This window comes from Gopherus flavomarginatus, chromosome 6, assembly GCF_025201925.1.
Source record: "Gopherus flavomarginatus isolate rGopFla2 chromosome 6, rGopFla2.mat.asm, whole genome shotgun sequence".
Lineage (NCBI taxonomy): Eukaryota > Metazoa > Chordata > Testudines > Testudinidae > Gopherus > Gopherus flavomarginatus.
Window position 1 is genome coordinate 48,207,681 of NC_066622.1, and position 20,822 is coordinate 48,228,502.

The 20,822-nt window shown below is 43.9% G+C and overlaps 1 protein-coding gene across 3 annotated transcripts in view; it reads left to right on the forward strand.

The window, feature by feature from the left end:
• CACNA2D2 (calcium voltage-gated channel auxiliary subunit alpha2delta 2) overlaps nt 1-20,822 on the forward strand; it is a 648,687-nt gene that overhangs the window by 10,868 nt on the left and 616,997 nt on the right. For all 3 annotated transcript variants that reach the window (XM_050958643.1, XM_050958641.1, XM_050958642.1), the window contains exon 2: nt 12,833-12,914. In XM_050958643.1, the coding sequence (XP_050814600.1) occupies nt 12,833-12,914 (82 nt within the window). The remainder of the gene's footprint in view (nt 1-12,832; nt 12,915-20,822) is intronic.

The window sequence follows — 20,822 nt, forward strand, 5'->3', positions numbered from 1 at the left end:
TAATGCCACTCTGTGGCCAGTTGTGAAAGGATGCATGAGAGCCAAGGGCTGACACAGGTTCTAATTTCACCATCATGGCTGCTGAGATAAATGGTTTCTTTTCCTTCTCCCCTTTCACTGTGCTGTCTTGTACACCGTACCATTCTGACAACCGTTTGTACCTCATTTGCCTCAGAAGGTACAACTTTATCTTGTCTGGGATCAGACTGAATACTCAGGCCAATATGCTGTGTGGAGAATTGCCCATAGTGATGCTGGTGAGTTAGAATCTCTTCTCCCTCCCCCCTTCATTCCTGACATCTTTCAAATTAGAGTCTTACACTGGCAGTTTGAGCTGTTTATGAATGTGATTACATGCACTGAAAGGAGCTGCTTTTTTGCAAGAGCCACTTAATAAATGTCACTTGTTTGGTGGCTTTCAGGCAACTGAGTGTGCGGCCTTCTCATCAAGGAGTGAGCCTTTTATATTGTGTGAGAGCATAGTTAAGTGGTGGATGAATGGATGTGCCCATGGCCAGAGTCGATATTTTTTTGATGTTAGGTTGTATACCCTATTGACTTTCTTCCCTAGCTGAATTTACCCATTCATGTAGCCATACCTCATAGCATTTGTGACCTCTCGTAAGATAAGCAGAGTTAGATGTAGACAATCCATGGATGGGAGACCTCTCCCAAAGATAACCAAGCAGGAAGTGGTGTTGATGGTTTAGCAAATTGCTTTATCCTTGACTCAGGAGGACAAGTGCGATATCCCAGTGTGGTGTTGGGGAAGGGGAGTTGCTGTGTGCCTGAAGGGGTACCGTCTCAGACGTTATTATGGAAACTAAGGCCCTGACTGTATAATTTTAATCTGCCTGCTTAAATTCCTGCTACTGTTTAAGTGGGTGCAGAATGTGTCTTCACGGCCTGGCGCTAAAACTGTTGCATACAGAATGGCAGCTGCATTTCAGGGGTGATATTTATAAGTGTAAAGTTTGAAGTTGTCTAAAGCATTTGAAGGTTGCGAGAAGTGCAGTATGGCTCAATAAATAAATCCAAATTGAGCAGTCAAAACATGTAATATTCTGAATCATGTATTAAATATTTTAGGCCAATCTTGTGAATGAAGCCAGTGCTGTCCTCGTTTGGGTCACAGCAGTGAAACATGTCATTGTAGCAGTGGGAATAAAAGGAATGAGGCTTTCTCTGCTGTCACTGTACTTGGACTTAGTATTTCAGGATTGATCATTTGTATATAATGTGATGGTTGTATTAGTGGTCTGAGCCAACAGTTAATTTTGAACTCTGAGCGTGACCCTGAAGAGTGTGTGCAGATCTTAGATGTTGATGGGGAAAATGGCTTGACATATTGTATAGCCCTCTTTGTTGAAAATGCTCAAGTTGCTTGTCCTAGTTATGCTTCTGGAAAATGAGGACAGTGTGATACCATGGCTTAGCAGGATGGATATGTCTGGGAAATGTGTTGCAGCTTGACCTTGAATTTGAAAAATTCATGCGAAGACCATTGTGCCAAATTCATCCCTGGCCGCCTTCCACTTGCTTTAGTGGAATCCCCCTGTAGGGATAAACTTGGCCCATTTTGTTCTGTGCTATCTTGTGGCGGTTCCTATTTCCCACCTACTGGTTTTTTTTTTTCTTTTCAATGTAGATCTTCAGGGGCTCTTGTGATTTGTATGACTTTGGTGAAAGGTGACTGGTTGTCAGCCTTGCCTGCAGTAAGGCTCCTTTAGTAGCATGGCCAGATCCCCAGTGGAGCTGCAGCTATTTACACCAGCTAAAGAGTTGATTTCTATGACTCAGTCCTGCCCTCAATGGATAGTTCTGTTTTCAGGTCCTATTTCATTTTTCCCCCTCTGCTGAAGTATGAGCACCTACATGTCTTTCTCCTCTTATATGTGCATCCTTGGTTCCCTCTCCTATGCTTTGTTCTCCCCTACATAACTCTCTTCCTTTTAGTGTGTTTGCTATAATGTTTGCACTGCAAAATGAATGATTAGCTCAGGTGAAACAGAGGTATTAGTTGACATGACAAGGTCAGGCAGTAAGTCAATAGCAGATCTAGGAATAGAACTCAGGCCATATAATTCCCAGATATCCGCTCCTCCCAATGGACAAGGCATCTTCTCTTGAACTTGGTGCATCTCATTTTATATACTGATGCTCTGTGAGTAGAGACATGGCTAGGAGAATTTGACTTCTTCTGAGGAAGAATCCCTCTTTCCCTGTCTTGGGGTGGATGGGAATTTTCCTTGTGGAATCCAGACTCTGGGGGCCAGACTCTGGCAAGCGCTTTGGCACCAAAGCGAGGCACTTAATGTATGCTTGTACAGGGCTGTGTTTCTCTGAGGAGTTGAGAGAAGAGTTGAAGGAATTGCTGACAATTGCTCAATGTGCCATAACTTCAGGTGTTTGAAAATTAAAGGGGTTCATTCTGCAGCATAATCCATAGTATGTGTGGCTGCTTGTGCTGTGGAAATTATGGCCAGGCAACTGTCCCAAGAAAGTGCTCTTTTAAAATTACATTTTTGTGCTGACGGTGCACCAACTTCTGTCTGTATAAGGCTTTTGTATCTTGGCTCCTAAAGGTAGAGCTAGCTCTTGGGGAAGCCTCAGCACAACTCCTCTCTCATCCCACAAATATTTACCCTTTAGCATGTCTCCCATGATCTCATCTGAACATTTCCAACTTGGGGTGGAAGTGTGTGTGTTGGAGAGAGAATTCTAGAGGCCATTAGCCTGGGTAATTTACATGCTTCTTGAGCCTGTGCCTAGGGAAATATATTTCACAGGTAATTTCAAATCTCGTGGCGTGTGGAAGAAATCATTATTCTAAATAGAAAGGGGTTGATGATGTCATAAGACCCATCAAGAGTGCCATATTAAAACTGGTTTTGTCTTCTAGGAAAAAAAGCACAAAAAAACCCATCTGAATAGTCTCTGCACAAGCTTTTTGGTTGCCTGCAAACAAGAATTTTAATTTCATAAATGAATATTGGCAGCAAAAACAAAAAAAGTGAATTATCTTTGGTTCCCCAGTTTCTATTGTGCATGCATGTGTGTGCATATGTTCGTGTTGGTAAGCACGGCAAGTGCCTTGGGGTGTCACTGTCTGTGGGAGCATCCTTCCTTCTGATTTGATTGCTGCCTCCTTAAGTGGTATGTCTATGCTGCAAGTAAAAGTATGCCTACTCGTGCTAGCTTTAAGTTAGCTAGCATGGATAAAAACAGTAGTGTAGACGTAGTAGCATGGGCTTCAGAGCTGCCCAAGTACAAGCACACTGGGTACGTTTTCCAGTTGCTAGCACATGCTGCCACATCTACACTATTGTTATGTGTACTTGCTAGATTAAAGTTAGCAGGGGTATGTCTGTCCAGGCTACAGGCTTAACTTCACTTGCAGTGTAAATGTACCTTTTTGAGGCTTGAGCACAGAACTGGGAGTCTGGAATGCCTGGGTTCTAGTCCTGGCTCTACCTTTGACTGGCTTTGTGAACATGGGAAGTTCCTTAACCTCTGTGCCTCAGTGTTCCCTCTCTGTAAAAACGGTGAGAATAATCACCTGTGTATTATGAAGATGGCCTAGTTAATGCTGAACAGCTCTGTAACGAGTGTCCAATGGCGTTTCCATTGGGGGGTCTGGCAGATCAGAACTGAGGCAGGGCTGTGGTTGCATCACCTGTTTAATGCTGCTGAGGTGTTTCGGGAAGCAGATGCAACTTTACCTTTTTTCCCTGCCTTCCCCCCCTTCCTCCTTCACGGTGCCTAAGCTCTAAAATGTACAGAAGAGTGGCTTCTTTAAAAGAAAGGACCAGCTGTAGCACTGATCTAGTTCTTCCCCAGGCCTCATAGGGCAAGCTGGGTTTTGTGTTGTCACTGAAGGGAAACTAGATTGTATTCAGTTGTTATGTGAGCCATGTGCTGGAAGTTGGGGGTCTGTGACCAGCTAATGCTGAAATTTGGCCCCTCATGTTATGCAGCACCGATGGATGAGTGGTATTGTGATAAAACCAGACACAGCTTTATGCTTCCAGAATGTGCACCTTACACTGGTGCTGATTTGGATCCAAAGGTACTGGAGGCAGCTCTTAGGCATGAATCATAAAGCACTGAAATAATGGCATAAAGTGCAATCAATTAATTGTTAAAAGTGCTTTTTCTCCTCCTTTTCCCTTGAGTGCATTGCTGTAAAGGAACATCCAACATGCAGCTTCTGGGAACGAGGTAGCCTGCATGTAAAAATGACAGGGTCCTGGATGTTTGGCTATCAAGAGATCCATTGAGTGAGCATCACTAAGTGCTTTATAATAACAATGATTATACCAGCATCTCTCTTCATGCCACTCCTGTTGTGGCCCATGAATTCCTCAAGTGGAGTAATGGTGGGGAGAGGTTTTAACTAAATACCTATCTAGTGAAAATGGTGCCCAGAAAACCCTAGAGATGTGTATATAATGCTGTGCCAGTCTACTTCACCCAGCCTAGGAGGAGGTGGGTTAATGCAGTTAGAAGCCAAGGAGCAGTGGAAATGGTGTGGCTGAATGTTTCTCATATTCGCAAACCCTTGCAGAAGAGGTGAATGATACCTTTGCTTGGCCAGGGGTGACGCTGTAGATTCCAACTTACTTCAGGCCCAGCTCAGCACCAGCTAGCCATCAGGCTTACTGTAACTGAATATTATTGAACCTTTCAAGGTGGCCTGTGTTTTAAAGGCCTAATTAATCACTGTAGAGAGCCCAGTGTAGGTTAACTGAGACATTAGGGGGAATGATGTAGGGAGTGGCCCTGCAGCATGCTGGGGTCAGGAAAGGGAATGCAACTGGTCTCTTTCAGTCCTACCGTCTGTGCTGCTTAATGGTTTTTCACTTTGGAATGTATTCCTTGCCATAAATGGCTTGTGGTAAGATACTCCAGCACAGAGCAGTGATCCCCTTGGTGGGCTCTTTCTAGTCCGGAGTTGTGGCTGTGCTTACAAATACTGATTACCATGAACTCCATTATCTGCTCAACAGGGTCTGCCCCACACCCTGTAAACTAGACATTGTGGAAATGAGGACGAGTGTAAGCTCTGTTTAAAATCGTATTCCAGCAGGCAGTGGAGGGTTGTTCCTTACAGTCTATTCCCCAACGTGTGGATCAGTCCAGTTTCCTAAATGAGCCAAGCCAGGGGGCTTCTACCGTTTCTCTTAGGGGAGACTGTTTGCATACTCCAATATATTTTCTTCTCAAGAAGTTGTTTCTATGAGGTGTGGAGGATGTTTACATTCCTCCATTCTCCTAAGGGCCAATGACCTTCGTCATGTTGGGACCCTGCATAGAAAGGGTGGGAACATGGCGATGCAGCTGCATTATAGCTCTTGTGGTTTTTATCATCACATTACCAAGCAATGTCCAGGTGCTAGGGTGCAAACACTCTGATGGTGAGATGCTGCAGAAGAAGTTGACTCTCAGAACATAGTTAGGAGATAGTCTAGCATCCTTTGTCACCAGAGCCCAGACAAACAGCATCTGAGTTCTTGTCAACTCTGGCTATGTCGATCTGATTGCTTTGCTAGTTATCCAAGCTGTGGAGCATGTGCTCTGGTCCCCAACTGGGTGCTGGAATCCCACGAGCTGCTTCATGGAAGCTGGGACTGCTCTTCTTTAGGCAGCTTTGCTTTCCATCTGATGTTCATTTCCTGGAACAAACTGAGAACTTGCAATGATCTCCCCCATCCCTTCCTGTCTGCCTCCCAAGAGAGCCATGAATTATACACAATAAACAAATAAACCAGTGTGTCTGTCGTTACATCATAAAGTCAGTTAATTCATGCTGCTCGCAGAAGCTTTGCTAGACCTGTTCTCACCTTGCACTGGGGGATGGGATCTCTTCAACCCCTCCATCCTCATCATGACTGAAAGACATTGTAGCAGCTGAGAGAGTGGTGAAACAGCCAAGATAGCAGTGGCACAGAGGGAGGTGTTAATGTAAACCACTGTGCACCTAGCTGGTTGAATGGTGATGCATGGACGTTGTCAGTCACGAGGGCTTGATGAGGAGTGAAAATTACAAGAGGATTTGTTGTGTGAACTTCCTTCAGGCAATAAATAGTTTTATAAAACTGACACCTATTCCCTTATTTATTAAAGCAGTATCTTGCAGCTCTTCAGTTCTGTTACAGGCTTTGAGTTCAAGGGTGTGGTTCCAATCTCACTGTAAAACAGTAGAAACATCACCAATTTCTGTACAGTTACTCCTGATTTACACTAGTGTAGGTGTGGTCAAGGCTTTTGGAAAGCGGGGGGGGGGGGGGGGAGAGAGAGACTTGCTGTTTTGGCATTGGCTTAACTTCTCCATGCCTTGGCTGAGGATAACCTGCCTTGCACCTCACCTGCATGATTCTGCTCTCACTTAAACAACTGTAACCTGGTGTTGCTACAACATCAGACTCGGGCTCTGAGAGTCTGTGAGGCTTGGTTCTTTCATGGTTGAAAAGGACTTTGGGATCCTCAGGTGGAAGAACCGCAAAATAATGTTGCTAAAATTCCAGTGCCCTTCATGTGATGGCTGCATTTCCAAATGGTCACATAATGAAGAAACCCACTCTGAGATGGATAGTGACTGGTTTGGGGAGCCTCATGCTGCAATTGCCTTCCACTCTGCCTCACTGTCTGCAAAACAGATTTCCTGTGGTGTGCTTTGCTGGTTGTGTGTGGTTTTGTTTTGTTTTATTTTGTTACCAGGGCTGTGGGAGTGTGTGTGAGTTGATGTGATAAAGGAATGCATCAATCTTGTGGGGACCCTTTGCAGTACCATTAAGTATAGTATTTGGTACATTTGATGACTTAATTTCTCTTCTTTCTATTGGCCAATCATCTACAAACAGCATGATTTTCTCAAGCCTGTTTTTTAATTTATTCACTGAATTATCCTTTGGCCTCCAGCTTCTCTGGAAAAAAGCTCGTTGTGAGTATTTTGTATGCGGAGTTTGAAATTCAAGGTATTTTGACAGGACACATTGATCACATAGTATTGGTGGAGTTTAACTCTTAGATGGCAAACACTTGGATTTTCAGGTTCAAAACTGATTTTCCAGGAATATTCTCTCGTATTCCCTATAAAATTGGCTAGTTCTGTGAACATTCCTGCCAGTTATACTTGTTCACTAGGCTATTTGTGGTTAACAAATGGAGCACAAATTGAAGTGTGTTTTTGTTACAAAATGTAATCTAGTATTTGTGGCATTTTGTTCACATTATTTGCCCAGGTCTAGGTTGCGGGCCCATAAAGCCACCTCTGCAAATTATCCCTCTGATTTTTATTTACTTATTAATTTTTACACTGAGGTCTGGAGGACCCAACTGAGGTCAAGGCCCCTCTGTGCTAGCTGTTGTGTACACACGCATTAAGAGACAGTCTTGTCAGCTCATTGCAGCAGGCAGAGTGGGAGAGGAAAACAAAGGCACAGAGAGGGGACGTGCGTGTCCGAGATGATGCAGCAGGTCAGCGGAAGAGTTGGGAATTCCAGTCCAGAGTTCTATCCAGCAGACCATCCTATCTTCTTAATAGATCTTTCTTCCATTAGATTTCTGGAATTTCTCTCTCTCCATCCCCCTCCAAGGTGCTTTATTGTGGGGTGAAAGTGGATGAGTAACATCTTGAGGGGTGTGTGTGTGTGTGTGTGTGTACGTATTTGTATATAAATATATATGCACATGTGTATGAATTGTCTTGGTATTTTCTCGCCCTTATTCCTGATAAGCACCTATGCACATACTTGAAATTAACGGAGTCATGAAAATGACAGTATGGGAGGTTTGAAAATGACTGGCAAAGTGACCAGCATTATCTGTGGCTGTTCTGTTACAAACCAGTACTCTCCAGACGTCCTGTTCAACAACAACAAATGTTGGGTCATATTTTTTTTCCTAGTCAGTAAATATTGGCTTATATAGGGCTTTCTCTCTTTCAGATATATAAGAAATAAGAATGCACACACATGTGAAGGTAGTTGGAGAATTAAGAATTTTGAAGAATAAGCCAATTAAAAGGGAAAGTTCCTGCACAGCAAAAATTGGACAACACTATAATAACCTTATTAAATAGCAATATTTAATAATGGGGGAGGGATAGCTCAGTGGTTTAAGCGTTGGCCTTCTAAACCCAGGGTTGTGAGTTCAATCCTTGAGGAGGCTGTTTAGGGATCTGGAGCAAAAATCTGGGGATTAGTCCTGCTTTGAGCAGGAGTTGGCCTAGATGACTTCCTGAGGTCCCTTCCAACCCTGATGTTCTATGATTTGGGCATTGAACCAAAACAGGAATCAGAGTGAAGCATTGTTGGCAGAACACACAGCATTAAGTGTGTACGCTTGTACAAAATACTTTCTGTATAGCCCATTGAGCCCTGGGGGAGAATATCCTCTCCATAAATTATTTTTCCCCTTGTCCTTTTACATTCTTGAGACCACAAACAAATGGAATTGATGTGGCTTGCTTGTGAGTGAGAGCTGCTGTGCAGAAGACCAGTGCTAAGGAATTAGGGGGGGGCTTGGGCCAAGAAAGGCGTGTTCTTGACTCCATGGGAATTCTCATTCCCTTCTCAACAAATGCCCCCAGGAATGGTGGTGGTGATGGCAGCAGCTCAGACATAGTAACCAGTCTTCCATGGAGGTATGGGACCTTGAGAAGGGGGACTGGCTTATATAAAATGGGGAACTTGCCCTGGGCCCAAACCAGGTATGTCCGGAATAGGAGAGCCGTCAGAAAGGAGATCCACCCCTTTTCTGAAGGAATGTTTGCATCTGCACATACTTCTCTGGCTCCCATATAGCACAGGTCGGAGTGCAGCACTGGATGCGTGTACTAGTAAATATTTTTGAAGGACTGCCTTTTTTTTGTTTTATCTCCTCTCTCTAAACAAAAAATCAAATATGCAGATTATGAAATCAGTTAACATTTTTAAAGCTTCCTTTGAGGAGACAATGACAAAGGACGTTATTGCTTTTTTTTCTTTTTTTCTTTTCTTTTTTTTTTTTTTTTTTAAGATTTCTTTATATTCCTTATTACAGATTGTACAGCATGTTTATAAATGGTGCAGATTGGGAGTGGGGGGAGCCACCAAACACACAACATTTTTGTGTTTGAGTGCCAAGGGAACTTGAAATTACACATTGCATCCACACATGGTCAAGGGTCTGCTTTTGGCAGGGACTGAGGTAACCTGTGCAGGATAGTCATTAAACGGGGTGGAGAGTAGGACCATGAGACAGCCTCACTATGGTATGCTGGTGCCTCTCTAGTAACTTGCTCAGTGGTGACCCAAAACTCCTGTCTTTGGGATATCCTCCTCTCCCATATTAATTCACTGGAGAAGGATACTTCAGGCTGCTGCAGCTGGAATTAAATTCAGGAAAAGGCATTAGCACACAGGTCGCAAATGGGGCCTTGTGACTGGTAATGCATCTGTGTCAATAGTGTCCCAGTAAGTGCAGCGGCCTTGCTGTTTGCTTTATATTTTATTTATAAATGCCATTTCACAAGAGTAGTAAGACACTCCGGGCTAAGCGTTTCGAGGAATTATTGCTCCTTGAGCCCCGTAACGCCACCTGAGGCGTGGAATAATGGCCTAGAGATGCAATGACTGTCATGTCTTATTGCTTACAGCTTCCATACCAGAGGTGCTTCAAAGTAAAATCTCCATGTGCATAATGGCATATCAGTTTCTTTGCCCTTTTCATCCTTGCTCTAATCCCTTTCTGTAAAATTTCAAGTGGAGCAATCACAGAAGCAGCAGGTCAACTGAGATAGAATAGTAATATATATTTTTAATGGTACCTTCCTACCCAGAACATGGCAAGTGGTGGGTGAAGAGGTGATGCCAAATTCTAGGATGTGCCTGGCCTTGAACATTCCTGGTCACCAGAATCACTGGCCCCAAATGTTATAGTGATGGCTGCATTTAGAAATCCATAGATATAAACCAGGTCTACGCTACAAACTTTTGCTGGTGTAGTAATGTAAGGCTATTATCTTTCTTTGACCATTCAGTACTGAGAGAAGCCCTAGTATAGTCAGTTATACTGGCAAAAAAGTCATTATGCAGGTATAGCCTGTTTTGTTCGGAGAACTGTCGTAAGCACTCTTCCCCCCCGCCCCCATGTAAACTGCATCCACACTAGGGGAATTTGTTGGTATAACTATGCTGGCAAACCTTTTGTAGTGTAAGCCAGTGGTTCTCAACCTTTCCAAACTAATGTACCCCTTTCAGGAGTCTAATTTGTCTTGCATACCCCATGTTTCACTTCACTTAAAAACTACTTGCTTACAAAATCAGAACAAAAATATGTCTTACAGCACAATATTACTGAAAAATTGCTTACTTTCTCATTTTTACCATATAATGATTAAAAAAAAATCATGACTTCCTAGGTTAAGAAACACTGATATAGTATTCAGAGCAGTATAAACAAGTCATTGTCTGTATGAAATTTTAGTTTTTACTGCCTTTTCTAGTGCTTTTCATTTAGCCCATTAAAAAACTAGGCAAACATCTAGATGAGTTGCCGTACCTCCTGGGGGTACATGTACTACTGGTGCAGGCTAGGCCAGAGATACTTGGATATGGAGATGATGTTCGTGGCTCCAGAGTTAAGGCTCAGTTGAATTTTATACTTGAATCAAAATTCCAACCTTTTTTCTAATGCATGGAAACATACCTTATTTCCTCCCCAAAATGACAGCACTTATTGTTTGGGCACAGAATGAATTTTCTGTGCATTTAAGTAACTCAGTTAATTCATTTGAGTTAAAATTAATTTAAAAATTAAGAAAATGAGCACCCATGTCAGTTTGGTGTGTGTCTTGAATGATCTTAACAGAATAATATAGATGCCTCAAACTTCCCATATACTTAGAACTGTCTGAAATCTTGTGCCTTGATGGCACGTGAAGACATTTTTTTCTTATTAAGGATTAATGGATACTGCACTAGATGGGCTATAGGTTTCATCTGATATATAGCAAGTCCAGTGTTCCTAGAGAGAGATGGGATGGACAGATGCTGTAGGTAGCTAGAATTCAGTGAATGATGTAAGCTCCTCGGAGGGCTTCTAGAACTTGACGCTCCACCTTTAAAACAGCTGTCCGTGTGGCTTTGCTCTCTGCTTCTCAGAGAAAATGTCTGCTGCTTTCTTGTCCATATGCTCCTCTACCAAACTTCTGAGGGCAAAAATCAGAGCATCACCTGCTTTAGAACATTAGACCAGTTTAATCAGAGAGGTGAGGTTTTCACATGATTAATTCTGTAAGCTTGGATTGTGCAGCTATACCAGCCTTCTGTTGGCAGCCTCCTGTGTAACGTTAACAATTGGCAAGAGCTCCACCTGCCTTAATAACATGGGTATCTGCCGGACTAGATTCCAGTCCTCCTTAGGTGCCTCCACTCCAGGTGTTTACAAGTGGTGCTTCTGCTCTAAAAGAGAAGCTGTATGTGTGTGTGTGTGGGGGGGGCTGCTTCCCTCTGGAATTTGTGCCTAAGGGAAATACATATTGGCCCCAGGCTGACTATCATTGGACTGTAAAATATAGTACTACAATCCTCTCATAAGTTGGGTTTCCCCATCTCCTGTCCTTGCAGAGAGGCTAGTTTGGTTCAGTGGCAGAGGGGTGTGTGTGTCCCCCTGATCTGGGGGAATGTTCCTGGATTTAAAATGGTCCAAGGCCAATAGCTCTATTGCTTTCTGCTCTCTTCACTGCATGACCCTACTTGCTGTGAGGCTGGCGTCCTACTTTCCATTACTGGCCTCAGTTTTGTCTGCTCCTTTTTCTGATGCAGCACTTAGAGATAAAAGGTGCCATGGGAATAGCACTGAAAATAATAATAATTGGGATGTAGACAAGCCAGCAGCACTTTTCCAGGCCAGGTGGGAGATTTAACATTTGCATGGCCAGGAATTAAAGAAGTCAGGGAAGCTCATTAAAAGCAGAGGAGGATTAAAAGCTGTGGATTTGAGGAGTTTTGTTGTTACAACTAAAAATACATTTTTTTTTGTGGGGGGGAGGGGAGTATGGAGTGTGCTGTGGACAAATGCAGGCTTGCCAGCAATGGGAACTCTTGCCATAAAGTGATCTGTACATAGGAGTGACATGGTGTAGTCCATGCTGCAGCTTCCCGTCCTATTCTGGTCAAGTAACCCAAGAGGCAGCTTTGCCAATAACTTCTCAGACCTGGCAGCACCACCTCTTATGGGAGTGAGAAATATTGGGGCTGTTTATTAGCTGAGCGCTGGGATTCTCCTGATCCAATATTAGGCTCCCAAGTGTGTCAAATGCTGTCTTGTGGCCTTGCAATCATATAAATTAACATTGGAAAAGCCCTGTTATAGCCTAGAGTCCATTCCCTAGCTGAGGCCGGGCATAGTCCCCTGCCAGAAGACATGGCTGATCCTGAACTGGTTCTATGGGTGCTCTTGGCCCAACAGGCCTGCAGGAGCGATAAGGTGTTGTCCATAGCAAAAGCCAAGCATTGAACCACCCAGGCCTTGAATAGTCCCTTTTGGGGTTGCAAGATTATCTGTCTCTCCTGCTTAGTAAAAGGATGAAAAGAGGCACTTTGCAATTTCTGTTTTGCCTACTCACCCCTTCCCCTTTTCTTTATGTGTAAACTTAAAAGTCCTGAAGCCCCAGCCATAACTCTAAGGACAGACGCTCTTGGTGTTCTGCCCACATCTGGCACTGCAGAAACAGAGCACAGTAAACTTGGCTGTGGGCACTGATTTTCCTTCCTCCATCTTCAGTTATCCTGCTGATCTAAGTGTCAGGGCTCTGACTCTGTGCGTCTCTCTCCCTGTCTTGCAGGATGCAGTACTGGACCAGAAGGCTGGAGCAGGAGATTGATGGAGTGATGAGGCTATTTGGTGGTGTCCAGAAGCTCAGAGGGGTAAGCTGTCTCTCTTGCCCTCTGTTTCCTTCCTTGTGGTACTGAGCAGGTCTCCTATTCTAGAGAAGCTGCCTGTGTTAACGCTTGTAATAAGTCACCGTCTCTCTGTGTGCAGGGTCGTGGCTGCCTGTGCCTCCGGTTGCTAGTCAATGTGATGCATTTATCAAGTGTACATGTGTGTTTTGTAGCCATCTAGCTGGGTTTCTGTATGGCTGCACATTACTGTTTTCTCACACTTTGTTGTGTTCTTTCCCTGTACTGCACAACATACACACACTAAATCCAGCTGCTTGTGCTGCCAAGGAGAGACTGTGCTCATATTTGCCCTGTAAGTTTAAACTCTCACTCTTAAAACAGGCTGCATTCAGAGAATAATCTGAGTGGCTGGTTTGCACCTAAATATCATAATGAAACATGATGATTTTTAGTTGGCGAATAACAATCTGCTTCCCCTGTACAGCTGTTCACAAATAAAACACCATCGCAGAGGCCCCTGTTTCCTCACCTTTCTGTTCCTCATTGTCCAGCTAAGCGGTGAAGCCAGGGACTGAATGGTCTGTGGCAGCAGAACTCTCTCCTTGTTCCTGGAAGTGATTCCTCCAAGTCTGAGCTGGGGTCGTGAAAGGGAAGCCTGCCCTATTTCTGCCCATGCTATACTGGCACTATGGAAAGAGAGAGAGAGAGGGAGAGGACTTCAGCCTCCAGGGCCTCCTTTCCCTTCTTTTCCCAACACTTCCATCCTCACCTTATTAGTTATTTCAGATTATTCCATTTAAAATAAATATTGGAACACTGGAGGTGTGAGGATCCTAAAGACATCAGGCTCTTGCAGCATGCTAGATATATTGTTCCACCACTACAAAGCAATATGTAGTATATTTCTGTGTCTGATTCTTTCATTTACACTGGTTCAAAACAGGTGCAACTCGTTTGTTTTGACAGCAGTTACTCTAGTTTCCTACAATTGACTTTGGCCTTGTCTAAATGCAGAAATTGCACTGATTTAACTTTAAATTGCTTTTTTAAAGGATTGAGTTAAACAGGTGCAAAACCCCATGTGGATGTTCTTCATGTGGTTTATTTTAGGCTAGCTTAAGTCACTACTATTTGACTTAGGCTAAATGGATATTGGCCAGGTTTATATTCATTTAAGAGCAGCCACATCACCTTTTGACTCAGTTTAAGTAAATAAGTTTTAAAATCATGCCCTTAGTTAAATTGGGGCAACTTTGCGTATAGACAAGCTCTTGGATCAGAACTGGGCTCTTGGTATTGAGCTACCAGCACATCTTGTATAGGGTTAGACATCTATATGGTTGGTTTTGTGTGGGTGTGTGTGTGTGTGTGTGGAGACATAATGGACAACATGCTCTTCAGAAGAGCACCTGGGAAGGACCACTACTTAATTCCGCATCTGTGACTGCGCCTTCATATAATGGTGTTCTCCTTTTGCATTTTCCTCCCATGCACGTTAAATAGGTGCATCGGAATCCAAAATGAAATAGTCTTCTGTCTAATACAAACATTAAGTTGCACTCTACTTTATCAACCCTTGTTTTCCATTGGCCAGTCAGTAAATTGTAGGTAAGGGTGATCACTTCCTTCTGTTTAATTATTCTTGTGGCATAGGGTTCCCCAAGCTGTAATTGAATAGGACAGGATCAGTTGAAATCGGATAGGATTAATGTGAAGCAGAAAGAGAATTTTTGTACACTGTTCTTATATCTGGTGACTGTACAAGCAAGTGGCGGGCTGCTGACAACTTTTAAGATCGCCCTACTGAATGTCTTGTTGTAATTGTAAAAGAATTAGCCAAGTTTATCTATGGATCAACAAATGGGGAACCTGGTATGGTGCTTAAGGGTTGATTTCATAAGCAGAATTTAAAATTAATGACACCTACTTTAGAGGGCAGATCCCCAGCTGGTGCACGTTGGCAGAACTTCATTGACTTTAAACCTAGCTGCTTTTCATCCCAAAGAGCTTTACAAACTGTACACACATACAGCACTGTTGCCCACCAGTCCATCTGGGATGCAGTGTGGCAGCTGTTTAACAGCACAGAGCAGTTTAGGACAGGAAGTGAAAAGGGAGTACTGTATCCTGTTGGGGATATTTAGGGAGCAGGTGCACATAATTGTTTCAAGTTAGGGATTGACTAATGCTCCCTCTCTTGCAAAAAGTGCCATCTGGACAGGGCCTTGGGTTTGTGTCTCATCTGAAAGACACAACCTCCAGCAAAACACCACTCTAAACATCACAAAGGCACTTTGGTTTGAGACTGACTCAGACAACAAGAGCACCAGCTGAATCACCATGACCGGAGGGGAGAATGGAATACAACTTTGTGAGAAGCTATGGGAACTGAAGCTTGCATCTAAATAGAAAATGTCTTATTGGGGCTTGTAAAAATGGATGATTATGAGGCAGATGTAATTCCTTGTGAAACAGGTAGGGGAAAGAATGATGGAATGAGTGCTGCTTTCAGTATTGGAGACTGGTTATGCTGTCTTCTGAGTGCGGGAAATCTGGAAACCAAAAGCAGAAAGAGAAAATGTGAGGTTGGAGGTATTGGGGTTATTTCCAGCTTTGGATCTGGTTTGTTGTAGCTATACAAGGGGCTGAACCAAACAGGTGTTTGTCTAACCTGCTTTTAAAAACCTCCAATAACAGAGGTTCCACAACCTCCCTGGGCAATTTATTGCAGTGCTTAACTACCCTGACAGGAAGTTTTTCCCTAATGTCCAGCCTAAACCTCCCTTGCTGCAATTTAAGCCCATTGCTGCTTATCCTATCCTGAACAATTTTTCTCCCTCTTCATTGTAATACCCTTTTATGTACTGAAAACTGTTATGTCCCCTCTGTCTTCTCTTCTCCAGACTAAACAAGCCCAGTTTTTTTCAATCTATCCTCATAAGTCATGTTTTCTAGACCTTTCATTATTTTTGTTCTCCTCTGGACTTTCTCGAATTTGTCAACTGTTGTCAGATGCTACTAGTGTGGTGCTCTGCTCTGTTCAATGTTGGTATCACTCGGCTGCATGTGTGTGTTCCCTCTGCGTGCTGCCCCAACTCTGCAGGTAGCTGACACAGCAGACCCGAAGAGAACCCCCAATGACCACAGAGTCTAGTAAGGTATGTCGGCTAGGTTTATTGCCGTATTGGACACAACAATAGTTCCCCTAGATTGTTACTCTAGTAAAAGGCATACTACTAATATGTGGCCACGGTCAATGGACTCGGCTTAGTCAGTGGCGGGACTTTCCACTGCCCCCTCAGCCGGACAAAGACACCGCCCCAGGGGTGCATTCTTATACACAGGTACAAACATGTTATACATCACTCCTGAGGAGTGAAGTTCTGGAACAGCCTTCCAAGGGGAGTAGTGGGGGCAAAAGACATATCTGGCTTTAAGACTAAGCTTGATAAGTTTATGGAAGGGATGGTATGATGGGATAGCTTAATTTTGGCACTTGATCTTTGATTATCAGCGGATAAGTATGCCCAGTGGTCGGTGATGGGATGTTGGATGGGATGGGATCTGAGTTACTGCAGAGAATTCTTTTCTGAGTGCTGGCTGGTGAGTCTTGCCCACATGCTCGGGGTTTAGCTGATCCCCATATTTGGGGTCGGGAAGGAATTTTCCTCTGGGGCAGATTGGCAGAGGCCCTGGAGGTTTTTCGCCTTCCTCTGCAGCATGGGGCATGGGTCACTTGCTGGTGGATTCTCTGCAGCTTGAGGTCTTCAAACCACAATTTGAAGACTTCAGTAACTCAGGCATAGGGTTAGGGGTTTGTTATAGAAGTGGATGGGTAGGGTTCTATGGCCTGCTTTGTGCAGGAGGTCAGACTAGATGATCACATTGGTCCCTTCTGACCCTAAAGTCTAGGAGTCTATAACTCCTCTATGTAGCAAGGTACAACCCCTCTATGTAGTAAGGTGCCGCCTCTCACCTTGTACATGTTGGTTTGAACAAACCAACGCTATCCATCATATTACCCTTTTGCTCCTGTCATTGGGATGGGTCAGTCTGTTCCTTGTTATCTGTGTGGAATGTGCAAGTATGTGAATGTTCTGATATCTGGTGTTCAGTACCTTTTTAGGTACGTATCTTCTTGCAGCATCAGCCCTTTCCTTGCCAGCTTCTGTGAGCAGGGCCTGCCTCTGGCTCACAGCTTAACTTTGCTTTATGTTAGCAAAGTCTTGACCATTACTTTAGTTCAGGCCTCATACCAGGCCTCTGATACCAATGTTTGTATCTTAGGGCCTCCTCTTACTACATCAACATCTTTCCTAAAATGTTGTGCCCAGAACTGGACACAATACTCCAGCAGAGGCTGTATCAGCTTGGAGTAGAGCGGAAGAATTACTACTTGTCTTGCTTACAACATTCCTGCTAATACATGCCAGAATGATGTTCACATTTTTTTTTCCCAACAGTGTTACTCTGACTCATATTTAGCATGATCCCCAGATCCCATTCGATAGTACTCCTTCCTAGGCAGTCATTTCCCATTTTGTATGTGTCAGCTGATTTGTTCCTTCCTAAGTGGAGTCCTTTTCATTTTGTCCTAATTGAATTTCATCCTATTTTCTTCAGACCATTTCTCCAGTATATCTAGTTCATGTTGAATTTTAGTTCTATCTTCCAGCGCACTTGCATCCCCTTCCAGCTTGGTATCGTCTGCAGACTTTAAGTGTATTCCCTCTATACCATTATCTAAATAATTGATGAAGATATTGAACAGAACCAGGCCCAAAACTGATCCCTGCGGGACCCCACTTGATATGCCCTTCCAGCTTGGCGCTGAACCACAGGTAACTACTCTCTGGGAATGGCTTCTCAACCAGTTATGCACCCACCTTTATAGTACCTCCATCTCGGTTGTATTTCCCTAGTTTGTTTATGAGACTGTCATGCAAGACAGTATCAAAAGCCTTACTAAAGTCAGGATATACCACATCTACTGCCTCTCCTCCATCCACAAGGCTTGTTACCCTGTCACAGAAAGCTATTAGGTTTATTTGACACAATTTATTCTTGACAAATCTATGCTGACTGTTACTTATCACCTTATCTGCTAGGTGTTTGCAGATTATTTGCTCCATTATCTTTCTGCATCTTTCCTCAATACACACATCTTTCCAGGTTGTGCAAGTGCCATGGTATGGGTAGGTTTAGGGACTGTAGCATGTACCTGATGTATATGCATTTTAAGCAAATTTATACCTGTATACAACTAGTGCACATGCTGGTTGTTCCCCTCTCCCTCAGACTTTGTGTGTTTGCTTTTCATGGCAGGGGATCAGGAACTAACAGTGAGTGTTCTTGCGGGTTCTAGCTCTGTGTGTGTATGTTCTAGCTCTGTCTGCATTTCCCAAGTTAGATTGCAGATTCATGGAGCCAGGGACTCTTTCTTTGTAAATTTATGTACAGCACCTAGCACAGCAGGAGCCCTGATTGGGACCTGAAATATTATGTGGATCTAAATTTGGTGATTCATGCCCCTAGCTCCTAATGGGATATTGGAGAAAACTGCTGTTCAAGCAGAAGCTGCAGTCCAGATCCGTGAACCCCTGCCAGCATACATTCTGGGTCCCGCTGTCATCTCTCACAGGTTTATGGAGAGAGCAAGTGCTGGGGAAGGTGCTGCTCCAGAAATGGATCTTCAATCCAGGCCTGACTATACCCAGTAAATAATAATAGAAATTCTCTCCTCAGCTTTGTCAGGGTTATTTATTTATATTTTTTGGTTGCTGTGAAAGGATGTGGGACTGAAATCTCATAACTGTTTTGGCCGATGAGGCATGAAACTTATTGTCAGAAAGCTGGTCTCTGGGAACATAATGGTGCTGAATAGTTTATTCTGCCCACCTGAGAATGACTGACTTTTTTTTAAATTTTTAACTGTTAAGTTATTTCCTGGAGTTGGCATACTAAATGTCAGATGCCCTGTTTCCTCCTCTCCTGAAGCCTGAAGATAAAGTCATCTTGCGTGCCTCTTTGATGGACGTGTTTTGAGTGTGCACCACTTCAGATGTATCTTTGATTTTGTACATTGTTTTTTCTTTGCAGTCATAAGAGAGAGAGGCCTTGGTTGCAGTGGGGTGGCATGCCAAAGTGCTGGCTTTTCATCTCCGAGATATAGGGTCAGCATTCCCCTAAGGGTCTGATCCTGCATGGGACTATATGTGCTTAAGTGTTTTCAGGGTTGGAGCTTCAGATGTGGCCTCATCTGCTTAATCCAGTGGCCAGAGCTACCAATGATTAAACCCTTATTGACTTCAGTGGTGCAGGATCAGGCTCTGTATTGATTTGTCCCAGATGTGACTTCAGAAACAAAACCTGTGATTCTCAAGGGTTTGGCGTGGTTTGTTCCCTCCCATCCAAAACCATGGTCTTGGTCACCTGAGCCAGCTTCTCCATGAATCCTTACAAATTTGACTCTGTCCGGTGTAGTGGAGTATTCATTTGATATAATTAACCAGTTTAAAATACACATTTTTTCTGTTAAAATAAGGTATATTTTATTCCCAAACATAACTCCAGGTCTTCTTTTGTGTTTGCTCTGTTAGTAACTTCAGAATATTTCCCCCTGGTTACAGCAGTCCTCTCAGCATTTTTGCAGGACAGGTAATGTAATACTGACATTGTGTGCTGCCATGTCCTTAAAATTCTAACTCTCTTCCCATGTTTTAATGTGGTCATAAACTACCAGGTTTAGTCAGAAAGTGACAGTGCATTTGCGATTTCCTGTTGTAGTCTGTCTTCACATCACAGAAAGCACCACAGAGTTTGGAACTATGCTCAAGAGACCCAGGACTAGAATAGCAGCAGGTGCTGCAGGCAGGATTGAGGTACATTGGCAGAGGTGTGCATGTGTGTGTAGGTCTTAGGGAACGCAGGACTGGAGTAGCAGCAGGGCTGTGGGTTGGGATTGAAGGGCATTGATGGAACTGTGTAGGGGGTGGGGCTGAAGGTTAGTGGCATTGGCAGAGCTGTGGGGGAGGACTAGAATCAGAGGGGTTGTGGCTCAGGATTGAGGGGCTGTCTGCTGGTAGTCAGGGTTGATTTGAGGTACCTCAGCAGGTCTCTGTTTGTCACTATGGTACATTACATAGAGCTTGCTTGCACCATGCTTGACTCATGTAGTGCTATTAGTACCCTGGGTTCACAATAAGAAATTCGTAAATTTTAAATCTAAAAGGCAGAGGAACTCGTGTCACAGACTTGAGGCAGGCACAGTGCCCACAGGTGCTGTGTAAACTCCCTCCTGCCAATGCAGCTCAGTCCTGACCTGCGGTGCTCTCCTGCAATTCCTGTCATGGGACGTCTCTCACAAATCTGACAATGCACCTCAATATTGGCCTACATTACAGTCTTGCATTTGCGCTGCCTGACCTGTTAGGAGCAGCTGCAAATTGTGCAATGTTCTTTATTTTTTGTGAAACCGATGAGACTGCCAGGTTCTTCTTAATTGTTAACTAAACTGCATGTGACCCCAAGTCTCCAAATATGAAAGGCTAGTGCCTCAAACCAGTGTCATCTGCCCCCCTTACCTCTCCCCAGCACTTTCACCCTCAGAGTAACGGCCTTGATCCTCTGCTTCAGTCCTCACAGCCAGGTGAAGAAAAACCCAGCGGTAGAGTTGCGACTGTTGGGATCCCTTTGCTTGCCTGCCACCATGGGGCATGCCACAGGGACAGGCACAAAGGCTGACCCTGGGGACATTGTGCTCAAAAGGTCTTCGTGTCGGTGTTACTCTGACAGGTGGGGGTTAGTAGTGAGGCACTGTGAGACAGGCAGAGTAGAGCAGGTGCAGGGTCCCTCCCTGCCTCCCACCTCTGCAATCGGCTGAACCAAGCTGACAATCCCCTCTCGAATCCAGCATGCTGCCTCCGCCACCCT